This window comes from Molothrus aeneus, chromosome 2, assembly GCF_037042795.1.
Source record: "Molothrus aeneus isolate 106 chromosome 2, BPBGC_Maene_1.0, whole genome shotgun sequence".
Classification (NCBI taxonomy): domain Eukaryota; kingdom Metazoa; phylum Chordata; class Aves; order Passeriformes; family Icteridae; genus Molothrus; species Molothrus aeneus.
In genome coordinates, this window is record NC_089647.1 from 4,577,099 (window position 1) to 4,602,015 (window position 24,917).

The window sequence follows — 24,917 nt, forward strand, 5'->3', positions numbered from 1 at the left end:
GAGACAACTACAAGTATTTCTTCAGGCCAGCAGGAAAAATAACCCTTATGACACTCTTGCAGCACTGGACTCATCCAATGTTGCTGGAAGGTTTGGGGATCACTGTCCTGTGAACTTGAGCACTCAGTGTGGAGGTATTTATGTTTTCCATCACAGACCTACAACACCTAATGATAATTCCTGTCAGCACAACAGAATGACACTTCCTTTTCTCAATGCAGGACAAATTTTCAACACTGCGTGAAATTACTTTCAAAATTTCAGAGAATGCTGTAGGTGCCAGCATAAAGCCCTCTCCATTTTGGTAAAAATAGGAAGGCACACACCATCCCTGCCACCTGCTTAATATATCCTGCTTAACAGTTTTATGCTATGCACAATTGCATGCTTGGAAGAAAAATCTGGCTGACAGTACTCTCAAATACTTTCTCTTTTAATACCTAGGGCCACCACACAAGCTCCTTTTGCTGGTAGGAAATAAAAAAAAAAAGAACACTACCAACACTGGCATAGTGAATAACTTGTATCCCAGGAAAAAAACCTAATATGGGAGGGAAAAAGCAAAACCTAACCCACAAAAAAATCTTCCTACTGGGAAAAATATTATTTATCTGAACCACTGGAGAGAGATAAAAGGAATGCACACAGGGGTATGGAAGGAGATGGATGCAATAAGCTCTGCCTACTGAAACAACAAATCATGCAACGCTCCCTTTACTACACATCTGAAAAAGAAAGCTAGAAGAGGATTAGAAGTTATATGCATTAACATACACAAAGGAGGAAAACCATGACACATATTGTACCTCATCCCATGCAATGGTTCAGCTGTCTAGAGAACACACTTCTGAAACTTCATACTGGAACTATTTTGGATGCATACAGGCACATGGAAAGGGAACTGTGGACCCTTATTTCTACACCCTCATTTGTCCCATGGGCAGCTACAAAGGCTGGTAGCTTCATAAAACCATAAGGGCACAAACGAAGCAGCTTTTCAGGATCCTACTGATTTTGGTAGGCTGGTGAAGAAATACACAGACTCATTCACCTGCATCATTGAGCCACTTTTCCAGAAGTGGCTTTAACTTGCACATGTTCTTAAAGCTGAGGTTCAAGGCTTCAAAGCGAGAGATGGTAGTTTGGCTGAAGTCATTTCCATAGAGTTTGCCCATAGCGAGCCCAACATCACCCTGGACAAAGAAAGAGAAAAAAGGGATTCACTGACATAGGCACTTCCAAAGCAAGGAATCCTGTCACATTCTGGTGTTCTCTTAGTGACACCACTGCTGTGTGGGATTTCAGTTTCACAGAGGCTTTCTCAGCGCTACCAAGATTCATGCTAAAGCAATAATCATAAAGAAATGTCAAACCTCAGTCAGTTTAACCTTGCAACTCTTTCCAGGAAATCCCTGAAGCTTTGTCTTCTTAGCATTATCACTGAGCAGCACATTCCACTGAATGTTAACTTGTAATTTTTTTCTTAGTTTTTTAAAATAAGTAAAGGCCAAATCTGCTCCCAAAGAGAGCTTAAGTTTTTCTGCATATTTCACACTGGAAGTTCAAATAAGCAGAAATGCAATGAATTTACTTCCCCAAATTTGTAGAAAATACTCAGGACAAGATGTCTGCAAACATACATCACATTTAAATAGATGAAGAAATATTCTTATCTGAACTGCAAGTATCTTCTGAGGTTCAAACCAAATTTCTCCCCCATAGATACAAATTTCAAAGCAGACAAGAAGTTGAACCATTTCAAGTAATGATTAACTGCAGTCTTGACTATCATTACCCATCTGCCAGAAAGCTATCCAGGAGATTTACAGGCAGATTATCATCTCTTTACATCTGTTATTGCTTTTTAAACTCAGTTTTAGCTAGCTATTCTGCTAGCAGACATTCTGCTTATCCTAATATTTATGTACATATTATATTGCTATGTAAGTATACACTTGGAAAGTGGTGTTTAAAAAAAAAGAAATCAATCCATTCTTGATTGTGGCCATTAAAAACACCATAGTATTTTCATGCTTTGCTTTAAAGCTGGAAGATCTTGCCCTTTGGGAAAAAACCCCATATTTCAAGTATACTATTTCTAAAGCAGCTTTATTTAGATTTTTACTTTTTTAAGCACAAAACAAAGTATGAGAAGTGTGGAAGAAGAGGCTGAAAAGCTGGAGCACAGTTAGTGGAGTTTAATTGCAAATGGGTTAGTTGGACTGGGCATAAAGCTTGCTTTTCTCTGAGGTCAGCTCCACAACCACAGCTGGGTATGAGTACACTGACAGCATGCAGAGTGGCCACACACAAGCCAGGAAGAAAACAACCTTTGGGAAGCTTAGTAAATTGTGCAGGTTGAGCAAAGAAAACAATTTCCTTCCTAGAAAAGGACTAGAACAATTGGTTTGTGTGCCCTTCAATCAGAGGAAACATGTGGGAACACACATTTATGCCTCTACTTATATGCCAGGATTCTGTGCATTTTAAAACTCATAAATCATTCCAAGAGGAGTAGCGTGGATGCTCTTCTAGGTTTATGAAGAAGAAAACCTGGCTATGTAAACCATTTTAGAGATAAGTTGATTTATGTCTTGGCAGGAAAGAGTTATGAAATTTGCTCCAGTCCCCCAACTAAATTTAATTCTGGACTTATGTTGTTCTTACAAACATTTGCCTTCTGATTTAAAATGAATAGTTAACCATTTCCTTGTCAATGCCAAAAGGTGGCAGCATTTCAGCTGTAGGCAAAGGAATTTACATATTGGGATGAGAATTTTATATATTGGGATGGCCCACAGATAGGATGGAACAGAGTATAAAGGCACTGAATACACATCTGATCGACTCTGTAGGCTGACTGAAGCTCTGGTAATGAACTGCAACTGATTATAAGGTACATCATTGTTGTGTGTACTGGTCTGTTAAGAAGCTCAGATGGTCTAGCACAGAGGCAATACCTTTCACAGAATAAAAATAACATTGTCCAAAATGTTCACTCACGTCTCTTGAATCTGTACTGAGCAATTAGTCCCAGGCCTGCAATGATGCTAAGGTGCAGTTTGCTCATTGTGTCCCTGTATGTCAAACATGGAGGTATTTTTAAGGAAAACAAACAAAGGGATTTAAATGCATCACCCACATTTCAGGGTGGGAGAAGAAGCAGAACTGCTGAAATTCAAAACCTGTTTTATTGTTCACACAACAGAATGTAGTAAGTGATTAGTTTGCAATGCAAACTGAATCTTACAATTATTTTTGAAAGGCAGGGGTGGGATGAGTCTGAAAAAGCTTACAGTACTGCTGGAAATAAATTTCTTTTATCCTCTGAAAGGCAGTCTATTTATCCAACTATAGGAAACCAAAGTAATCAGGGTCTCTAATTATCATCCAATTATGCAATTAGGTTAAAGTTATTAGAACGGCCTAATTACACACATACAAACTCAGAGCAGGATAGGAATGACTGAATGCAATTTTATCACATTCTCAAGATTCCCCTTTTTTAATCTGAAAAGCAAATACTGAAATGTAAGCCTGAGCAGTTGTGCTCATTTTTCCTCACCATGAAAATTCATAACCAGGTCAATAAAGAAAGGTTAACACATAGCTTAAAAAGTCTAGTTGAGCTTTTATAATCATCTCACAGCAGGGCAGATTAAACATAATAATGAGAGATCTACACGAACCTCCTCTGTCAGGCTATAGGGAAGCTATTGTATTTTACCCTATTCTGTGCTGCTCTATTCGAGCTTTTGTGTGTGTCCATCACTTGTATTTCTGTGCCTCCCTCTAGTGGAAAGAAGGGAGGGAAGGAGACACACATGCCAGCAAAATGCACTTCATTTGACTAAGAACATTCTGTTCTTGACTTATAATTAAGATGCTGCCAGGAACTCTCATTATCAACTTTGATTTTTCAATTTAGGACTTTGCCAGAAAAATAAATCTGACTTCAGCACATACTTTCAGCTAGAGTAGATTTACTTATTCTATTCCATCACACATGTTGGACTGACTGCTCTGAGCTTGGACTTTTAAATACTTTGATTTTTGCATGCTCTTTCTTCTAGTAAAATCAAGCTTATGCTTAACCATGGACTCCTGCCAAAACTAATTGTTTACCTGGGGAGATATTTTAATTTTGCAGGGGGGAAAAATAATTTTGATATTAATAAGAAAGGACTCTTGGAACCAAGTTCCTTTCAACAGAATAATGGAACATATAAATGCATTTTGTACTTTTAATTGTGGTCTTCATTCAACCACCTTCACTATGTTCAAGATTATTTTTCTTCTGCTCTACGGGTATTTCTGAGCTTTTAAACAAACCAAAACAAACCACAATTCCAGTTCACCCTTGTAAGGAGAAAACTTCAAAGGTGACAGTCCTTTCAGGTTTTGTTTAGGAACCTTAGCAAAAGCATTAAATACAGAAATCATTGATGTTTAATAGGAAAATGCGCTTGAGAGATAAAAACCCTTTGACATCCAAAGCAACTGCACAGATGTGATACACTTTTTAAACACACAGAGCAGTTAATTGTACTGTATGATTTTTGGAACTTTGTACTTCTGAAGGCAGCTTTAAAGTGCTTTGTCCCATTCATGTCACATTCCATGGAATGAATAGTGCACATGCAATGACATCTGGAGCTGGTAAATGCACGTTTTCCCCTGCTGGGAAAATGGCTATGCTTTAAAACCAACAGGGAAGTAAGATGGATGTATGGCTTTTTCTGTTATTTCTTAGAAATCCCCCACATAAAGGCCAGAGCATAACCCTATTTAAGCAGGTTCTCCTAGGAAATGATGGAATTGCAGTCTCCCCCCAGACTTGAAAGATGAGACCTCAGGTTCCACACTGGCAGGCACTAAGGTACGCAGTCTCACCTGAGTGAATCCAAGTTTGATCCGTCTTTGTTTGAAAGTCTTGGCAAACTGCTCAAGCTCCTCAAGGTCACTGGGCTCCTCCAAGCTGGGAGTGTCGATTCGCTTTGGTGTTGACTGGCTCTGTGGAAGTGGCTGAATGGGGGTCGCTGCTATTGTGCGTGTTGGGGTTGCTGGCTATTGAGACAGCAAGGAAAGGATGAAAATCAGACTTAAGAGGATAATCAACAGAAATTAAATCCCTAAAAGCTATGTGATGTTCTTCTGAGAGAGGTCAGTGGATTGGACATTTCCTGAAATCTGGAATTTCCTCCATTTATTAACATTCCTCTCCAGAACAAGCAAATACAATCCAGAAAACTACAATAGTATCACAGGCTTTTAATGGTTCTGTCATAAGAGATGTTCAATGGTAACCAACAACTTTCACTTGCTGCAGAACCTGCTCAAAGAAAGGCTGAACACACTCTACTTGGTATACTTCTATCACTTATAGACACTTTGGCATTCATCCCTTTTGAAAAAAATTAAAATTGAATCTACTGGTCTTGTGAGGTGGCAGATTGACATCAGGCCAAAAGATGCAAATCCCCTATTTAATCCTGGAAGAGTGAGCACATGAAGATGCAGCAAACATGGTAAGTTTCCTCCAATGCCATCTCTTGTGACTGACTCAACTGTTCAGGAAGATAAGACTAGATTTACCTCTAACCCTTCTGTTGACAGTTGCAACAATAAAATGAACATACCGCTGACACAAGAAATTAAGCAAAGGCAATCTGCAGAAAAACATTCATTTTAGGTCACACTTCTTCTATATAAAGGGTAATTTTCTAGGAAATCTGTGGAAGGTTCACTCTTCCTGAACATTGGCATACTAAAGCATTTTGCGATGCAACTACAATAAATATCTGAAAAAAATTATCATCTTGGAAAATGTTCACAGGTGAACAAAATATATTTAGATCTGGTATTGCACAGTTCAGGCTTTATGTGCCACAAGAACACTGGAAACATGTTTTGAGAGCATAGCTCTACCTCCTTACATGCCATGATCAGGTGAAATGCAGAGACAAATCATCTACTCCAGTTAAATTCTAGTCAGTTTTGCTGGGGCTCTTCAGTAAAGGTGACTTCATGCCTCTGTGTCCTACACCCAGTTCTGAAACTCTGGACTCCTTCAGGGCAAACAAGAACAGCCTCAAGTCCAGGCAGCACTAGAGTATTATGCAAAGTCTATGCAAAGGTTTAGAAAAGGCTCTTCTAAAAGAAATGGCCTACATATAGCTCAGTCTTTACATAACTGCTTATGCTGTTTTCCTTCTGGGTTAGTGCAGTGTTTTGCAGTGCACAGCAGATGGTAGAGGGAGGTCAAGATCTATAATTCTATTACTTGAGAAATAATGTAATCATATATGATCTTTCTAGAATTGCAGATACACGTGTCACACTTAAAGGTTTTTAATATTTTTTATTTATATTAATCATAGTGGGTAATTCCTGCAATATGTCTTCACTGATTTCACCCACTTTACATAATTTATTCTTTCTTAGTGGTTTTAATTTTTTTTTAAATCAAAGAATAATCTTTAGTGTGGAATCATCCTGCAAGCTGAGGTATGAGCTAGAGGTGAGACAAATTCCATTTTCCACATGGTGCATGAAAACTACTAGAGGTGGTATAATAGAAAATGTAGTTTTCTAAGACTCTGATAGACTCAGGCACCTTATTGCAGACTAGAAAATTCTTGTATGTAACCGAGGTGACAGGAAGATACTGTGTGATATTACATGGTATTTGAGAAACAGCATGCAGCCATGAAACTAAACTGCACAGTAAAACCCAGAGTCAAGCACAACTAAATTTGCAGGCACATGCAACCTTAAAATTGCTTTTCTTATAGTCTGAAAACTTAATCATAGAGCTCTAATATTTTAATATACATCTGTCAGAATATTTGAATATTTCATTTCTAACAATCTCTTCAGTTTCACAGATGCTAACTGATAAGACTGGCAATGACTTAGCAGTGATTGCAAAATAACCACACTAAATTAAAGATAGATTACCACTGCAATCTTCAGAAAGAGGCTTGTCAGTGAACCCCTTTTGGAGCTTTTGAGGGAGCTCACACCTTGCTCCTCTGAATTTTCAAGAAAACCTTACAGGAAATCAAACGATGCTCTAGTGCCATTAACTCAAGGTACCAATCATGAAAATTTCCAGCTAAAAATCCACTTTAGAACGTTAAAGCCTGAAAGAGGCACATTGAGGTAGGAGCTACAAATGCACTGTTATAGCTAGAAAGACAAATGCACGGTTAGAGCTACAACATCTATTCAGGTAACTAATACAAAGGGTCCATTCACTTGCCATAGTTTAAATCCCCTCAAAGCAAGTCAAGAAGTGTAGGGAAAAGCCTGACCTGCGAGGCAAGGGTGATGCTTGGCTGAGACTGCAGGAGGTTGGCTTGGCTTTGCTGAGGTAGTTGCGTTAAGAGATTCTGCGCTTGCAGGAGACCTGCCGAGAGAAAATGGTTTGTCATTCAAAAACACTAAAACATGAAATGAGGTAAAACAAGGCTCTTGCCAAATGATGGAAAGTTTAAAAAAAATTGAGATGTGAGCTTCTGTTTCATCAATGCATAGATATGTTCAGTCTTTTGGAGTTTTCAGTCCAAAATCCCCTTGCATTTCCCTGAAGTGTAAGTGGTGATGGAAGGGAAAGAGGGAGAAGTGTGTGTAAGTGTCCTCTGCAGAAAGAGTTGGTAATGATCTAGGTCATCCCAGTTCTGTGTGCAGGAATCATTTACTGCTCCTTTCAGCATGCAGAGTTTGGATACACCTCTTCTGGTAACCAAGAGTTGACCACGAATTGTGGAGCCATATAAAATACTGAACACTAATGAGATCAAATTCACCAACGGAATACTAATTAAAATCACAAATTTGGCTTCTTGATCATCCTCCTTCCTCTCCAAACCACCCCATGCCAGCTGCCTAACAAGAAGGAAGCTTTCTGGCAGACTTAAGCAGACCACACCAGAAGACACAACGAGCCTAGATAACTCCCATCTGGGTCAAAAAAAGTAGGAATCTTTTGGAAAAGTAAATGGAATTAAAGTTTAGGTAAGATAACTGAACACTGCTCAATTTTAACAAATAGAATAAACACTACAATGAATATAGGAAAACCCTGCTACTATGGAAAAGTGCCAACATCAAAGAACAGATGCAACTGATAGAACCAGTATGTATAATATGCTGTCAATCTACAAATAAATTCCCTTACAGTCCACTAATTGTACAGTTTATTAAATCTCTGAGGAAACTAAGATACATGCCTGCATCTCTATATAATTTAACTAGAAATTATCAATTTTTTTTCATTTCTAATGCAAAAATGTATCTATTTTAAGGGACAGAATCTTGACAGAAATATACCTACAGTTAGTCAAATCACTCAATATTACTGTGAAAAATGCTAACTGTTATTTTTTACGTACCACCTGGCTACAACTATCAATTTCCACTATAATAATTAAGAACCCAACTAATTAAACTTCAATATACCTAGTCCCTAAAACCCAGGGGGAACAACAGATGGATGTACTGCTATGCCACCATCAATTATGTAGCACTTAAATTCAACATCATCAGCTGCCTGATCTACCTCTTAGCAGAATAAAGGCAGGGGAAACAGAATTTAGGACTTGATAAATACCAAGTGAAGAACTGGATGTTTTGTGCAAGGTTAAGGCCATAAGAGACATGGGAAGAGGGATTACTATGGTTAAGAAGGAGAAAATGTATCCTCAGTAAGGGATACACGAGCATAGAAGAATTATCATCTGACAGCAATACTTGATTTTTGTTTAACAAAGAGCGGAATATGTATTTTAAACAATCTTGTTGCTATCAAGATGCTCAGGACCTACAGAATACAGCCAGCTGCTTATGTAACATTACAGCACACCACACACAACAATGTAAGTTTGCTCTGCAGCACATAATCAACGTGTTCCAGCTGTGCTGTTGAAAAACCACAGTGAGGGAACAGAGCTGCTCAAGGAACTTCCAAGACAGCCACCTGCTACAGCCACACACTGCTTTTTACAGTGCAAATATTTGTTCACTTGAAAGATGATTTTAGCTGCCCAAATCTAAATATTAATTAGTAAACAGTCACCTCTAAGTGCAGAGTTTTTTACCTTAATTCAATGATAGTGAATTTTAAACTGACAGCTTGAAAGAGAAAGGGGCAAACCCATCACACTGTCACTACAGAGGGGCTGTAAACAAACAAATGAAAACCAGGCAGCCAACAGTGATGACATTTGAGTTCTACTCCACTGGTAACACCATCGATTACAAGTTACTGACTTGTCTTATGACTGCAATCAGAGTAATTAGGACTGGCCTTTTGTGACTTTCTGTCCCCAGAGAAATCCTAGAGGATGTTTTTCTGGCATTAACAATTTTGCTAAAGAGCACAGGATGACTACACTCTTCCTAATTTTATTCTCACTCACATGGTCTGAAGTAACTATAATGGAATAACCAGTATAAAATAATCTGAACACGTTTAATCTACTCTGTTTTTACATAATTTTATCCTATGTAAGAGGTGCTGACACAAGGTGTCACAGGCAGAAACTGGAGATAGAACAAGTCAATTCAACCTGCGGCAGACTGAAGGGGATGGGGAAAGCAGCTGGAATATTTTGGAAATGTGTCTCTCCCCCTGATCACAGCCTTTTCAGGCACACACTTTGGGCACTCCTTGGCTCTCATGGGTGGGCAGCTGCAATTGTGCTCTTTTAAGACATGACTTGAACCAGGTCTGAGCTTCTCCTTCATTACTTTTCTGAGAAGAAATCACTGAGGTCCAAAATAACTTCAGTGACTGAACTTACAGAGCACATAGCACTGCCTTTTCTAAGTAAACACACATCTTTTAGGCACCTGCTGAGATCCTGGCATTTCAAACACTGCTGTTTCCTTAAAGACTCATATTGCCACCAATACTGCTTAACATCTTTATTATCAAGAAGACTGATGGGACAAAATCTATTCTCAGCAGGTCTGTGGACAATACCAAAGATGGGGAAGTGGCCAACAGGCCAGAAGCCAGGGTCTAGACAAGCTGGACAAACAGGTGCATAACAGGATGGAACAGGTAAGTGAGCTGGTTTTTTTAGCCTGATGAGAAGGTGAGATCCTACTGCTTTCTTCAAAGATAGAAATGGACTATGCTCGAGGGTACGCTGTCATGAGATTCGATGGCTATCAGAACATGGAAAACTCCAACTAGATATAGGAAAACAATTTTAATTTTTTTTACCATGACAGCAGTCAACTCTCGGGGCAGGTACTTGAGAATGTTGCAGAAACTCCTTTCTGGGACATGTTCAATTCAACTGGCTGAGGTGCTGAATAGCTGCTGTAATTGGACCTGCTTTGAACAACTCTACCTGGTCTCTAGAGGTCCCTTCCAACCCACATGATTTTTTTGAACCTATAAAAGCTGCTATTGTATACTTTACATAGGTCATATTCCTAACACTCTGTCCTGGGTTTTAAGAGTCTAGTGGTATTATTGCATTAAATATGGCACACAAATCACCTGTGTGGCACTCTAAAAGAATGACTGTATGGATGCAGATAAGGATCTATGCAGAAGTATAATAGTTTAGAGTCTTTTCTTTTTTAATAGTTATAGTAAATGGATCTATTGTCATTCAGGATTTTTCCTGTAATGTCTAAGAGCAGCATGAATAATGGTCCAAGCCAAAAAATTCTTCCTGCCAGCCAAGAGTCCCTTAGGAGTGATCTGGCGTTCAGTTCTATCTAAAATTAAACAAAAGATAAAACAAACATTCAAGCACAGACTTTTTCAGCATAATTTTTTAAAAGTTGGCCCAGAAGCATAATGCATAATTCATCCCAAACTGATCTCCCAAAAGAGTGAATTTTTTCATGTAAGAACTTGACTGCTTTATCTCTGCCAAAGCTGTTCATCCTCTCACTGGAAGTTAGCTTGCAAGACAAAGCCATTACAAGGACTTCCACATGAGTGAGGTCTCAAAGTCTGTATAACACATATGAAAGAAGAAAACAGGATAGGATTTGGCCCAGGTAACTTTACGATAAAAAAAAATCATAATGGCAGTCTTTAATAATAAATAGTAATAATTTGAGACTAGGTAGATCCAGTTTCAATGTTTATAGTTAATTAGTAGCTTGTCTTCCACATTTTCATTTCTCGATATTTTCCTAGTACTACTTCTAAATCTCACTGTGCACAGTCTTCACTTAGATCTCAACAACTCCTGTTTGCAAGATTAATTTATATTAAACACAGCACCATTTCCCCTTCCATTCAGATTTTTACTGATACGGTTTGTATTAGCAATATCTCACAAGTAAAAAGGTGAACAGTCACCTGATGAGGGTAATATTTTTAAGAAGCAGCTCTAATTGTAGTAAGGGATGTTAAATTGATTATTTTAGAGACAGCTCTATTAGATACAAGAGCAGATACAAGAGATATAAAGGTATTACAAGGAGCTACATTCCTGCTGGTGACTTTAACAATAATATGAACAACAGTTGCTCTGAATAAGAAAATGCTCCAAATTTCTATTTCCATTCAATCTTCTCCATATCTGCTGAGGCTTGAAACAATTCTTTCAGTTATGATGTTATCAATTACCAGCCATGAAAAATGGGAACTTTAAAATTTGTTTCGTATAAGCCCCTAAATAGCCAGAAATCGTGTGGAAAAGGAAGGTGACTACATTAGACATACGGCAGTGGATTTATGGGGAAAATTTCCTATCTGCTGCTGGGAGCTATAATGTGTGTGTTGAAGAAAGATAGTAGAATAACATCTTGATTATTGATTAACATTTTAGGTATTGAATTTCCTAAATTTTTTCAAAAGATAGAAATGGACTATGCTCGAGGGTACACTGTAATGAGATTCGATGGCTATCAGAACATGGAAAACTCCAACTAGATATAGGAAAACAATTTTAATTTTTAATTTTATTTTAATTTTAATTTTTAATTTAATTTTTATTTTAATTTTTTTTTTACCATGACAGCAGTTAACTCTTGGGGCAGGTACTTGGATCTCAGCTCACGATGTTCAACCCCTTCAACAATCTAAATACAATTGCTGATAACTGAATTTCTCTGTATCCTTTGCCTCTTCAAGTAAAACATTTTTCTTCACCAAATGCTTACATCTTCTACAACCTTGTTTAGATACACAATTCTTCACTTATTTCCCTCAAAACTCTTCTCCTTTAAAAACAGTGTTTCTCATTTACATGACTACGTGGCATACACAAAATATGTAGCATAGTCTGTAAAGCAAGAAATTTCTTCCAGAATACATAATCTATACACAAATTTGAATTTTTATGTTCATTATTAAATGAGTACATATATAAAGCTCCATGCCATACCAATGAAGCATCAAAAAAAAAAAAAACCAACCAAAAACAAATGCCATTGGTTTTGAAGAAAATTCTATGCTAGTTTCTTTAGAATATTTATTATTTTATGAAGCTGACTAATGGAGCAATAGGACACAAACAACATGGAAAAGTCAGATGCAACAGGAAATAACAAAATAAAAACACACACTTTCTCAATCTTTCTCATAAATAATAATGTACTGTTTGAGATCTTCTAACAATAACTATGAAACACTGCAAAAAAAACATATCAAAAAGTGATATAAGGGGTATTACGACATACATGTTGCTTTATCATTGAGTGCTCATAAAGAAAATGAGATCTATTCAAGCATTTCAGTTTGGAAGGTTGTCACACACTAATGGCCTATGGTCAGAATTCAGCATATAAATCTTCCTACATTTTTGAGCTATTCAGTTGTCCAGGCTGCACATTACCAGTAAAACATGATGTCTCTACCTACACTGCGTCACTGATGACAGCAATATGCAGCTCTTAAATTGTAGTGAAGAAATGATTTTTCAGAGATGGCCTCTGGAAAAGGTACTATGAAAATCTCGTCTAGTACTTATTCTACTTCAGAAGATTTTAACCAAACAAGAAAGCCTTCCCTTCTATAATTCAAACAACTCATTTTGGGGAACTAATACAATGTGCTTCTCTTAGTTTTCCTCTCTGTAAAGCATCTTCAAAGGTATTTTATAAAACCAGCAGAATTTAGCTGAAAAATGTAGGCAGACAACAATACCAATGAGTTTTTCAAAACAATGTTTTTGTGCTTGCTGTTTTCTTAAAAGAATTTATTTAAAGAAAACCTCCAAGCACCTATTTTGAAGAATTCTTGAACTAAATTTTAGTGGTTTGATTTCTTCCAGTAGAGTATGTTAAGTTTACAAGTTCTGCTTCATTTTAAGAAAGCAGTACATCACTAAATACTCTCGTGAATAGCCTTTCAGCCATTTTCTTCCAGTGCTGGTATAAAATCTCTCCTAAATCAAGTCCTATTAAAAGGAAGGTAATTTTGACTAACCCTTTATTCAAATGTGAGAGCATTCAGACAGTAAGAGCCCTTCAGCGTAATGGAAAGCCAGTTCTATCCAAGTCATAGTATGTAAGAAGGAATGATGCATGAAAAAATTGAAAGGAACAGGAAAAAAATGAGGTGCAAAGAGCTGCTTTATAGGACAGCCAGAATCTGCGGGACTCTTCAAGCATAACAGGATTTGCCTTCTGAGCAAGAATCTTTGGATTACCAGACCTGAACAACTGAGTAGAGTTCATGTAGAAGAGAAAGGGGGAAAAAAAGGCCATTGGAGTATATCAGCATAAGAAGCCATGGCTAAATGCACTTTTCCGTGGGCATCAACAAATGGGGTGCAATCAGCACCATGATGCATTGCAGCCTGAACACATCAGTCCTCAGAACAAAGCTACTGTGCAACAACTTAACTGCTCTGACACAGCACCACCTACCACTGCCTCGTCTGTCTTTGGCATGTAAGTCATACCCAGGGCATTGCCAAAATATTATTATAACAGCTGTTACACAAACCCAGCATTCTAGCTCTTTTCCCAAGGTGTTAATTATTAGTTCAGTTTATGACAAAATTCATTGTATGCTCTTTAGGCTTAAGTACTTTTCCAGACTCCCACAAGGACTTTTGATTTTGTAATCTTTTCCCAGTCTGTCCTGCCTTTGACCGAGATAGAGTTAATTTTCTTCTTAATAGCTGGTACAGTGCTGTGATTTGGATTTTGGATGAAAACAATGTTGAATCCACACTGATATTTTAGTTATTGCCAAGCAGTATTTAGAGGCAAGGAGGAATTTTCAGCTTCTCACAAATCTCACCAGCAAGCAGGCTGGGAGGGGACAGAGCCATGACAGCTGACCCAAACTGGCCAAAAGGATATTCCACACCACCCAGTCTCATACTCAGGACATAAACCTAGGGGGGAAAAGCTGGCTGGGAGCAGGCTGAGCACTGGTATGAACCACCTGAGTTTCACTTTTCCCCCCAAAAAATGTTGTGTATGATTTGCTTTTGTGGCAAGGAGCACTTACCCTGCTGCCCCTGCGGCGTTTGTGAGATGATGAACTGTGCTGGCTGCAAGTTGGTTGTTGGATGCACCAACACAAACTGTTGCAGGTTGAGATTCTGCTGCTGAAGCTGCTGCAAGTGCTGCAAATCCTTAAGGAAACGGGAAGGGGAAAAAAAAAAAAGAAGAAAAAAAAAACCAGGGAAAAAAAAAAAAGAAAAAAAAAAGAGAAGACAAAAAAAGAAAAAAAGTAAAAAGAAAAAGGGAAAAAAAAAAGAAGAAAAGAAAGAGCTGTGTGTTAGACATGTAAGTCAGCAATAATTCCCAATATAACATTTCCTATCAGCCAGCTATACTCTAACCTTTAGAGAAAAAAGATGTCAAACACAGCAGAAGTCCTGCTACTGAATATCCTTTAAAATATCCTTCACTTTCATTCATAAAACCGAAGTTATTTACTAAACAACCCAGCAAAGTATATCCAGAACTGTTCTGCTTTAAAAACAAAACACAAACAAACAAATCAATCTTCCTTCTCCCACAAATTCAGGAGTTTTCAAATACATTAAACTTATCAACACAAAGATCTCTCAAACTTACTTTTTGAGGATGGAACTCTGCTACAAATCACGCATGTTAGCTGGGAGCTATTTTTTTTGTAACAACAGTCTGCAATTACCATTTGAATCAACAACAAGGAAGCAAAATATTACAGATTCCTTGTTTGCACTCTGGTTGCTCAGTTCAAATTTCAGAAAGTAGCTAACTCAATTAGTAAATATATTTCATTTGTTCTGAAACAAATTACAATAAGCTTAATAGATATGACTATAATGAAAGGTTAAAAGGAATAATCCAAAACACCGCATTATTGAAGAACCCTACTTTTATGTATTTAAACCATTCAGGACTATTAATTTTCTATAATTAAATGACAGGTATCAATTTAAAATGTTAATCTCTGAGAAACTGAGTTTTCAAGAAAAATTTTTCAACTTGACATTTAGCTGGAGAATGAAAACATAGAGAACTGCTTAAAAATTGTTCCCCCTAAACAGCCTTTTTCTTTTCATCTCCAAACAACATAATAACAAAAGCAACTGAAATTTAAAAAACACACTGTGAAGTCAGCCAACATAACAGTGGTAATCCATGAAAACGATCTAAACACACTTATTGGATTTTTCCATCTTTCCAGGAAGAATCTATTTCAAAATACTCACCAAACAGGTGGAAAAAGGCCTGAATGAAATACTTCCCACACTTGCAACCTCCCACTACACAAACCAAACCAAGCAGACAAGAAGACTCCCCCAAAGCTCTGTTTCAGGGAAGCCACTCAGGTCCCTGTTTGCAGAGAAACCATGTTCAGCTGCAGCAGCGCCCGGGGTGGCTGCTTGGAGCAGCTCATCTTCCCCCAGCCCCAAAAACACCTGAGTTCAAGTGAACCAGAGGAACAAAGAGCTGCTCCAAAAGCTGCTCCTTGGGCTGATGCAGGTTACTGAGCACTCCCACAACCTGCTCAGCCAGAGGATGGGACAGGCCATTCACTGCCAGCAGTGGATTTGGAGATGAGAAGTCAAGACAGACTGACAAAGAGAACTTCCTTCTCACACAATGCTGTTATCTGTGACAATACTTTATTTTAAATCTGTTAAAACTGTAACTTGGAAGTTGCAACAATCTTCCTTCAGGAGATGAGGGGTGGGGAATGTCAGAAAGGAAGACTAAGGAGGGAAAAAAATAGGGAGTCCACTGATTTATGAGACCATAGACAGGCTTTATAAGAAAACGACTACTTAACCTGCATTACACAGACACTGGTCATCAATCACTTGGGCTACTTAGTCCTGTTAAGTCAAAAGCATGCAGTGTAATAATATGGTAGACAGACACCAGATGGATTGATCACGCAATGCTCTTTAAGAAATGGAAACTTCCATTTTATAAGAGAATGCTACAATTTTTAAAAGTGCCCATGAGCAAAAAAGTGGTTTTAAAGTCAATAGTATTGCTTGCTTTCAGAAAATTGCAGAAATAATGCAACTAATTCCAAAGAAATCAAGGCAAAATTCCTTCTTGAAAGAGACCAATAATTACTCCAGTTCTATCCTGGAACTCCCTGTTTCTTATGACTTCATATCCTAATATCACATTGGTCAGAACTGCCACCAAAACCTCTTACTTCTTGAGCTCAACACAACATGGATCTCCATTCATTTATTCACTGATTTTCAATGCTCAGCTGGTGCAGATTGTGCTGACCCTCCAGCTCAGAGGGGGCTCATACTGGAATGGATGTATGGACTGGATGCAGAGTTGAAAACAGAAATGTGAAGAGCTGGGCAAGTTGAGTCAGGTTGTGAACACTGGGCAGAAGAAAAGGAAATAAAGAGAGGCTGCAGGATGAAAATACAGGTAGATAAGAGAAAAAAACCATAAACACAAAAGGAAGAGTTGGGAAGACACTGTGGAAGAAAAAAGTATCAATGGAAAAACAGACAGGTTAAGGACCTCTCCCAATCAAAAGCAAACAAATGAAATCACCCCCGATGACCAAGGAGATCTCAGATGATGTGAAGCACCCCCTCAGGAGATGGAGTTACATGCAAGAAAGAATACAAAGAAACAATGGCAGTGTATCTGTAAGATCAAAGGAGGAGAGCTTTTTGTTTAAGACTATGGTATTCATAACACTGGCTACCCAGCCAAGACATGACAGCTCTTATCATCAGGCTCTTACACTTTAATATGAGAAAACTGTTTTTAAATTGAGGCCTCAGGGAGAACTGATATAAGCAATCTTATTCTGTGCATCTGCCTTGGTAAATGGTATGTTGGCTAAGTCTTGTTTAAATACAGAAATATAATTCTGCAATGCAAAATGAAAACGATACCTCCAAGGCTAATCACTCCTAAATAGCCCTACCAGCCTCTCAAATGCATTTGAAATTCAACTTTATTTCCACCTTGGGAAAGTTTTTTTATTTAGTTAATTATACCATTACAATAAATCTCCCAATAGCAAACACACAAACAAACCTGACACTGTTTTCCTACACTGATCTTTTTTTCCTCAGTGTTAAAAATCTGTATGCTAGCACAAGCACATAGAAAGAGATGGAAAGACTTTCAGGGAGACATGCATGTCTTCTGGTGCTGCCTAGCAATTTAGAAAGATCAAAACAATCCAAATCCTACCTCAGCAGAATAATCTGTCAAGTGCTATGTCTTGCTGTGAAGAAGATTTTTTGTTTTAAAAAAAAAATCTAAATTTCTAAATTCAATACCATTATTTCCAATTACAGCTTCAGCACAAACTTAAGCATCTGACTCATTTTGAGATTTACCTCATATAAATACAGAGCATAGATCCTGAAAACAAGGAAGTTTATAAAAAAACCCGAAAGTTGAAACACAACTGTTTAGTGTCATTCCAGGAGCAGCACCAGCTCCTCACCAGGCTGCTGCAGCAGATACCTTACGTGAACTGCAGTGCACATTAAAGAAGTCATGCTTTTGCAATTAGTTAATTAAAATAAATATGGTAATCCCCCTGCTGCAGAGACCTGCTAGTTAATCAATTATTCAAAAACCATCAATTAAAACAAACATTCAGCTATTTGTATAATCAGCTATATATTTACAATAGCAACACAAACAAAGCTGAGCACTGCTTACAAATCCTTGCCAAGACGGATCAAAAGACATGGTGCTATCTACCCATGAACCTAGATGGTAGATGTTTTTCATAAGTACCTCAAATTATATCCAACACCTGCACAATTTATGCCCTGCTCTTTCATCATAAAGAGCAGTTAACAAGATTCAAACAAGCTCATTTATGTATCAAAATAACCTATCCTAAAAGACATTAATTGTAAAGTCAAACATTTAAGTAATTAGAAACGTCAGAAAACAAGTACAACTTTAATTTGTTCTGCACATGGCAACTACAAGATCACACACTATTTTTCAGAGAGCCTTTAGCTCACTCTGTGCACAAATCAGACAATGTTGCCTTCAGAAACTCTTATTTGACAGCACATGCCTGATATTTTCAACTCCTCTCAAACGCTTCTCTGAAGATTTTCTAAGTTCTGGAGAAAAAGCCAGTACAAAACTAACAATTGTAAATGCTTCACACATTTTCAGAGCTTTGCACTGAGGTAGGAGAGCAGGATTAGAAACATCTCACACATGCATCACAATGGTATCCACTGCTTTGGTGGCCTGTTTGACAAACCTAAGGCCAGACAGTTCAAGGTACAGATTTTGTTAATAGGAAATTTTAGGCCACCATACTTCAGAGAAGCAGACCTTGCTATCTTAGGGTGCACACCTGGAAGAGGAGAGGCACACCTATGGATTGCTTACATATATGTTAAAATACTCACATCCCATCAAGTGGGAACTCTGTGACAGGTGCATGAAAGATGTCAAAAGCTATAACCAACAACTTCCTTGACAAGAACATTGCCCATTCTCTTCTTGAAATCTGTCTGTATTATTGCCTACAGATAGTAGGAAGTAGGAAGAAACAAAATTGAGATATGATCTTGAGAATTCCAAGTTTCCTTGAACGCTACATCCTTCAGTCATCTCTACATCATGCCAGTGAAGTGGATTCCTTGGCTAAAAAAGGTATTACTTGGTGATGTGACTTCTCACAGTGCAACAAGAGCTTCAGTGGGAGGAATCTCACCAACACAGCAACACCAGCACTCGCCTTTTCAAAACAGGATGGCACCACTCTGGCCTCTCCAAGGACAGCCAGAGAGGTCAGAATTTCTAGACCAACGCCACAAAAGTTTGTCACTTCAGCTAATGAAAACCTGATAGCACAGCCAGGCTGCTGTTATTCTGCTAGTGGACCAGCACAGCAAAGGATTGAACATTGCACCACCGGACTTCACAGACAATTGCAACATTTCCATTCTTGTCCTTAATCAGACCTTATGTTCACTGTTTGGACACTTCATCCTTGTTGAATGCAAGAGAAAGTAGCCTGAACAGAAAGCATCAGACAGTCTTAAAGAACTTGGTCACTCTATGAAGCAGCAACTTAGAAGATTATATACCTCACACACTTTGCACAGCTAGACTAAGAAAGCTGATATTATGTACCAAGAGCTTTAATCTATGGAAAGATGGACCTCAGGATGAGCAAGACATTCACCTACTCATAGTACTCAAGATGTCTAAGCTGCACATTTGATTATCCTTGTCCACAGGTCCAAGGATTTTCCACACTACATACACTAAGCACAGAGTTAGTGCCACTGCAATCTCCACACTGAATTAAGCCAGTCCTGGAAGACCAGGAGGGTCCTTACTGGTTCTAGTAAGCAGAACATCCACAGAGAGCAGTTCTTCAGAATTGACAAGTCTTTAGTACCAGACCATAAGACTGGACAGATCCCAACACCAGACTCATTCTCCAAGTTTTTCTCCAGACACACAGGAGTGCCCATTCTTGGTCATGGAACCTGCAGCATTAAACACCAAGCCAAAATAGCACACAAACGAGTAAAGTCACACTGCCATTCTTCAGCTCTATCATTTTGCTTCTAACAAGCACCATTTGGGTCTGACAAACATCCTTTTTGATACACAGGCATCACTTCCCATCCATGCAGGTCTCAACAAGTGCCCCTTCTGTGGGCATCCTTCCATACCCTTTTTTCTCCTTTCTCACCCTAACTACAAGGAGGAAAATTCAGAAAACACAGCATCTACTCAGATTCTGGTACAAACTCAGAAGCCCAATGGAACTGAGGAGCAGGTGGCACACATTCCTCGCTAAGACTATGAAACTCCAACCTCACCATCCAACGATGCACAAGGAAAGACTAACAATACTCTAGCAACTCACTGAACGAGGAACAACAAATTTCATTCGAATGGTGCAATCAGTCAAAAACCTCCTTTGTTTTCCACCCTCTCAAGCCTCAAGGCTCACCTGTGCAATCTGTATTGGCTGAGATAGAGGGATCTGCGTCATCGGCGTCGCAGCAGAGGCCGAGATGGTGGCACCAGCAGCGCTGTGCTGCTGGCTGGCTGAGTGCTGCACTGCAGCCGCCAGCAACTGGGCCTGCGCCTGTTGGAGCAATAACTGTTGCTGGGCTGGCGTCAACGTGAGCTATAAACAATTAGAAAACACAGCCATTAATAATGGGAAGAGCCACTTCAGCTACAAAGTCATTAGATAGCTCAGTACTACTTATGTTAACCAGGCAATCCTAGGGCTATTCCACTAACTGGCCAAGGGCTCTGGCCTTAAGGAAGGACAGCTGGCTACTCAATACAGTGTGGGAACCAACCTACCACAGGCCGGACACAAACCAAACTGCACCACCACCACCACCATCTGCACTTACTGGAACCTACAGAACCTAACTCTGCTCCAAAGTTTTCATCACAACTCTACCAGGAGTTTCAGGGAAAAAGCAATTAAGTAGCAAGCAAAAGAAAAGAATCGGTATTGCCAGGATTTGAAAGGAAATTTACACCCAGCAGAACAGCAAGTGATTAGCCAGATGAATGTGAAGCAGGAATGCTGGCTATGGCTACTGAACAAACTGATAACGCCCCAGCTGCTTCACATTAGCATGAATCCCTGCCATATTCCATCATTTCCATTATGCCCTAAGATATAAGTAAAGAACATGAGCTCCATTTGTTTCTCTCCAAGTCTCCCCATCTGCCTTTTTTTTTTTAATAGAATAGAGTTGGCAACTTTACATCCCTTCCCTTTCCCAAGCACACATTATCTCTGTGGAACAGGTGGCAGCAGTCTCTCCTTTACATGTAAATGAATCTTGATGTCCATATTTACTACAACCCATATCTGCATAGGCCTGGAGTTTTGAATGTTTCACTACAGCAGACAATCATGAATTAAAACAAACCAGTATTTTCTGAGAATACAAAAAATAATAAAATATGCCAGGTTTTAACAACACATCATACCAGTCTCACTTTTAAAACTTTCAATGCTAAACTGAAAACTAAATAGGATGTGTATTTACATAGTAACATAGGAGAAGATTTAACAATTGAGCCTGAGATTAAGAAGTCATTTCATGCAAGTGTAGGGATGATCTAACCTAACACTTGAAATCATAAACATATTGTTGGAGCGACTGCCCTAAGCTTATTAACACACAAACTCTTATACTGCAAAGCTGATTATGGGGAAGCAAATTCTTTAACCAGCCCATTCACAAAACTTGCTCTTTTTTGAAATGACTGAAAGCCATTACAACAATTCAGAAACATCAGAAAGTCTAAAACAACAATTATCCCATATATATACCCAAAGTGTTGCAATTAAAAACCCCTCAAAATCACTAGGTTAGAACAAAAGGGTTCCACAGGCTTAAGAAATAGAGTTAATAGAGTTACTTAAAAAGAAATGCTTTTGAGAAGAGGAAAAATTAACAATTCCCATAATTTTTGTTCTTCACCCAGCTATAAGATTCAGTTTTGTTCTCCCATGCCTTGTTTTAATCTTGAAAAAAAAAATTCTCTTTATGACATCAGTGACTGTCTTATTTGTAACTGTTGTAAAACAACAGGTTTTAATTTCATTGCAGGGTCAAAAGGGATACTGAGAACAGAGAGAAAGAATTCTTTGTTGTTGATGTTCAGAAGCAAATACTGAGCGACAAATCCCAAATATTACAGTCTGCTTATTTTTCTAGCCAAATATTTCCTGTTCCCCCTTCCACTGAAGTTCATACTACATTAAAGGCAGTTGCAATGCCCCTCAATGATACCTGTGTGGGACTGCAGCATCCCTGGGTAACTCTTACCCCGGTGATCTGTCCTCCGGCCAGCATGAGCTGGGTCTGGGGTATGGCCGCCTGCACTGAAGGCTGCTGGGAAGGCTGGCTTGGCTGCTGAGAGTCCCCAGATTCTTCATTAGATTTAGACTAGTCAAAAAAAAATACAACTCTTTATAGTGTAAAACAGATGTTAATGTATGACGCTGCTATCTCAACACTGCACAATAAAAATCTTTCATCTGCATACGAAAAGCCCTTGGGTTTATTTTAAGAGTGTGTTTAAGCAATGGCTCTGTGTGCCCACCATCTCAGCTATGATTGCTGAAACACGTCTGTAGGTAATGCAGCTTAAACAAAACAAAGAGACTCTCTGGTCTCCTGTAACTCTCTGACATTATTTTCAGGTCTCACTTCATTTTACACCGTGCAACTGAAGCTGACGCTACCTTTCACCATGAAGAAAGAGAAGGTTGTTAAAATTATTCATTGCCTAAAATCCTGAACAATGGAACAAGGGAAAGGAGATTGTGTTTCCATTTTGTCTATCTCCATCCTGTGCCTCTAAGTCATCATACTGTTTGCTTATACAGAACCTTTTTGAAAAATCCTCACAGGTTTCTCTACCTACAGCAAGATATAGAATATATACAGTGCTTTTAAATACTCAGTGCATTTATTTAATTGAATGCTTTATTTTAAAAGATTCAAGTTTATTTTGATTTATTTTTGTGGTTTGGTTGTTTGTTTTTTTAAAAAGAAGAAATTGTGAAGACATGAGGGAGGAAATGCAAGTGCATGAAGAGGGGGAGAGAGTTTTATGATAATTAAAACTGGTTATGCAGAACATTACAATTCTGCATAGATTTGCATATTTTCCACCACCTGTTTTGGGGACTGCAGAGCGGGCTAATTAACATAAAGGCTCTGATTAATTCTGCCAGTCATTGAGCGATAATTACAGCACAGGACTGTAAACATTCTGCACTGGAGATACAGCCTGTTTGCCAACATCTCTCTCAGGGATGGAAGTTTACCATGGCAACCAAGGCAATTTTCTGCCTCCTTCCTCTTAGAAAGGAAGGTCACTATACCTCCTCTTCTTTCCAAATTGTTATTATGTATAAGTGGGTCCACATTCTATTGCGTTTCATGTAATGCACTACCTACATTCTTTAATAACATGCAATACTGAAACCAGTTTTCAATAAAACTGCATCCCTTGCCCCTTAATATAGTACAGAGTGGAAGTAGAATGTTAACAGATAAACTGAAGTGTTCAGCATCATAGGAAAGTTTGAAAGCTTTGCTGTCTCACGTACATTATTAAACAACAATTACTCTGACTTTGAAATCGCTGTGTGTTATTTACACAAGCAGTCTGAACTAGCCATATTATATAGTTAATGCTACCTTATATTCCTATATACAGTTACCAGAAGTAAGGACAAATTGCTAAGTAATACTCACTACAGGTTTAAAGCAAGTTAATAAACAGAAGAACATGAAATATTCCTGGAGTTTTAAGGTTTGCATGATACCACACCTGACTAAAATTCAGCATTAACTTACGGTCAGTCCATGTTTTAAACAACTTCAGAGCCTGAATGCTTACAAATCCTTAACCTGATTTACAGTTGTAGAAGTGTTACTCCTTCATACCTATCACTTGCCAAACCAGTCAGACTGAAAAAACTGATGTATCATAGGTTAAGAACTATCTCTACTGATGCTGTTTGGGATGAGAGAAGGATGAGCAGCAGAAGGTAACTGTCTTTACCTGTACATTTAAGGACTGAGCAGCAGCCTGTAAACTTGTTCCAGCGAGCTGGACCTACAACAGTGCAAAAATGGAAATGAAATAATGTAGAATCCACAGAAAACTAATAATGTAAAAAGAACAATCTCCCCACCCACATTCCAAAAAAACTCCCCCAAGAACAGAGCATGCCCCTCTAACACTTGAATCAGTGGAATTGGGGCTGTACTCCAGGCTGAAACAGATGTGTAAGACTCTTTCACTATGCTGTTTATCTACCTCTTACTGAAGGTATCCCTGCCTAAGGATGTAGATATTATGGATGGAGTTGAAACAGAGCATATTGAACTGGACATGCCAACTAGTCCTATTCCTGCTGGAAAAATCCAGGCTCCAGGGCAGGGTATCAAGCTCCACTCATCATCATCCTACTCCCATTTCAGAACGGGTCTGACCCCACCACTGCACTCACCAGCTTTCTGATATGAGCAAGCACATGCACAGCACAGAACCCAGAGCATAACCACACTGCCTCAAATTAACCCATTCAATTATTTGCAGCCCTCAGCCACTGAAAAGAAGATCTCAACACAGAGCACCGGAGACACTTTACAAAGGCTGTATTGATTCAGGTATACTTAAAACTTGAATTTGATGTTTGTTATTACCAGGCCCAAAGGTGGTCTTGTGGATGAGCAGCAAGGAAAAAATGGATGATTCAGAAAGTGAGATTTTTGGAGTGCTTTTTCATCTCTAATGAGGAAAATGTACAGAAAATGCTATCTTTTCATTTACTGAAACCCATTTGAATCAGTCTTGCCTAATTTCTACCAGCACCCCTACTTATAAAGAAGGAATGTTCTGTAATTAATTACCAACACTTTCAAAGGTCAGAGTAACAGCCTGTAGAGAATTCCATCTCTGGACATGTTTGAAAACCACTGCTCGTTTGA

The 24,917-nt window shown here is 38.5% G+C and overlaps 1 protein-coding gene across 5 annotated transcripts in view; it reads right to left on the bottom strand.

Moving 5' to 3' along the window:
- Positions 1-24,917, bottom strand: part of POU2F1 (POU class 2 homeobox 1) — a 46,873-nt gene that overhangs the window by 8,233 nt on the left and 13,723 nt on the right. The window contains exons 4-10 of one of the 5 annotated variants that reach the window (XM_066571896.1): positions 23,986-24,039; positions 22,236-22,355; positions 20,381-20,560; positions 14,444-14,561; positions 7,317-7,411; positions 4,894-5,067; positions 1,052-1,193 (exon numbers count right to left, since the gene is read on the bottom strand). In XM_066571896.1, the coding sequence (XP_066427993.1) occupies positions 1,052-1,193; positions 4,894-5,067; positions 7,317-7,411; positions 14,444-14,561; positions 20,381-20,560; positions 22,236-22,355; positions 23,986-24,039 (883 nt within the window). Of the gene's footprint in view, positions 1-1,051; positions 1,194-4,893; positions 5,068-7,316; positions 7,412-14,443; positions 14,571-20,380; positions 20,561-22,199; positions 22,356-23,985; positions 24,040-24,917 lie in introns of all 5 variants that reach the window. The other 4 variants (XM_066571895.1, XM_066571893.1, XM_066571892.1 and 1 more) reach the window with 4 other exon arrangements.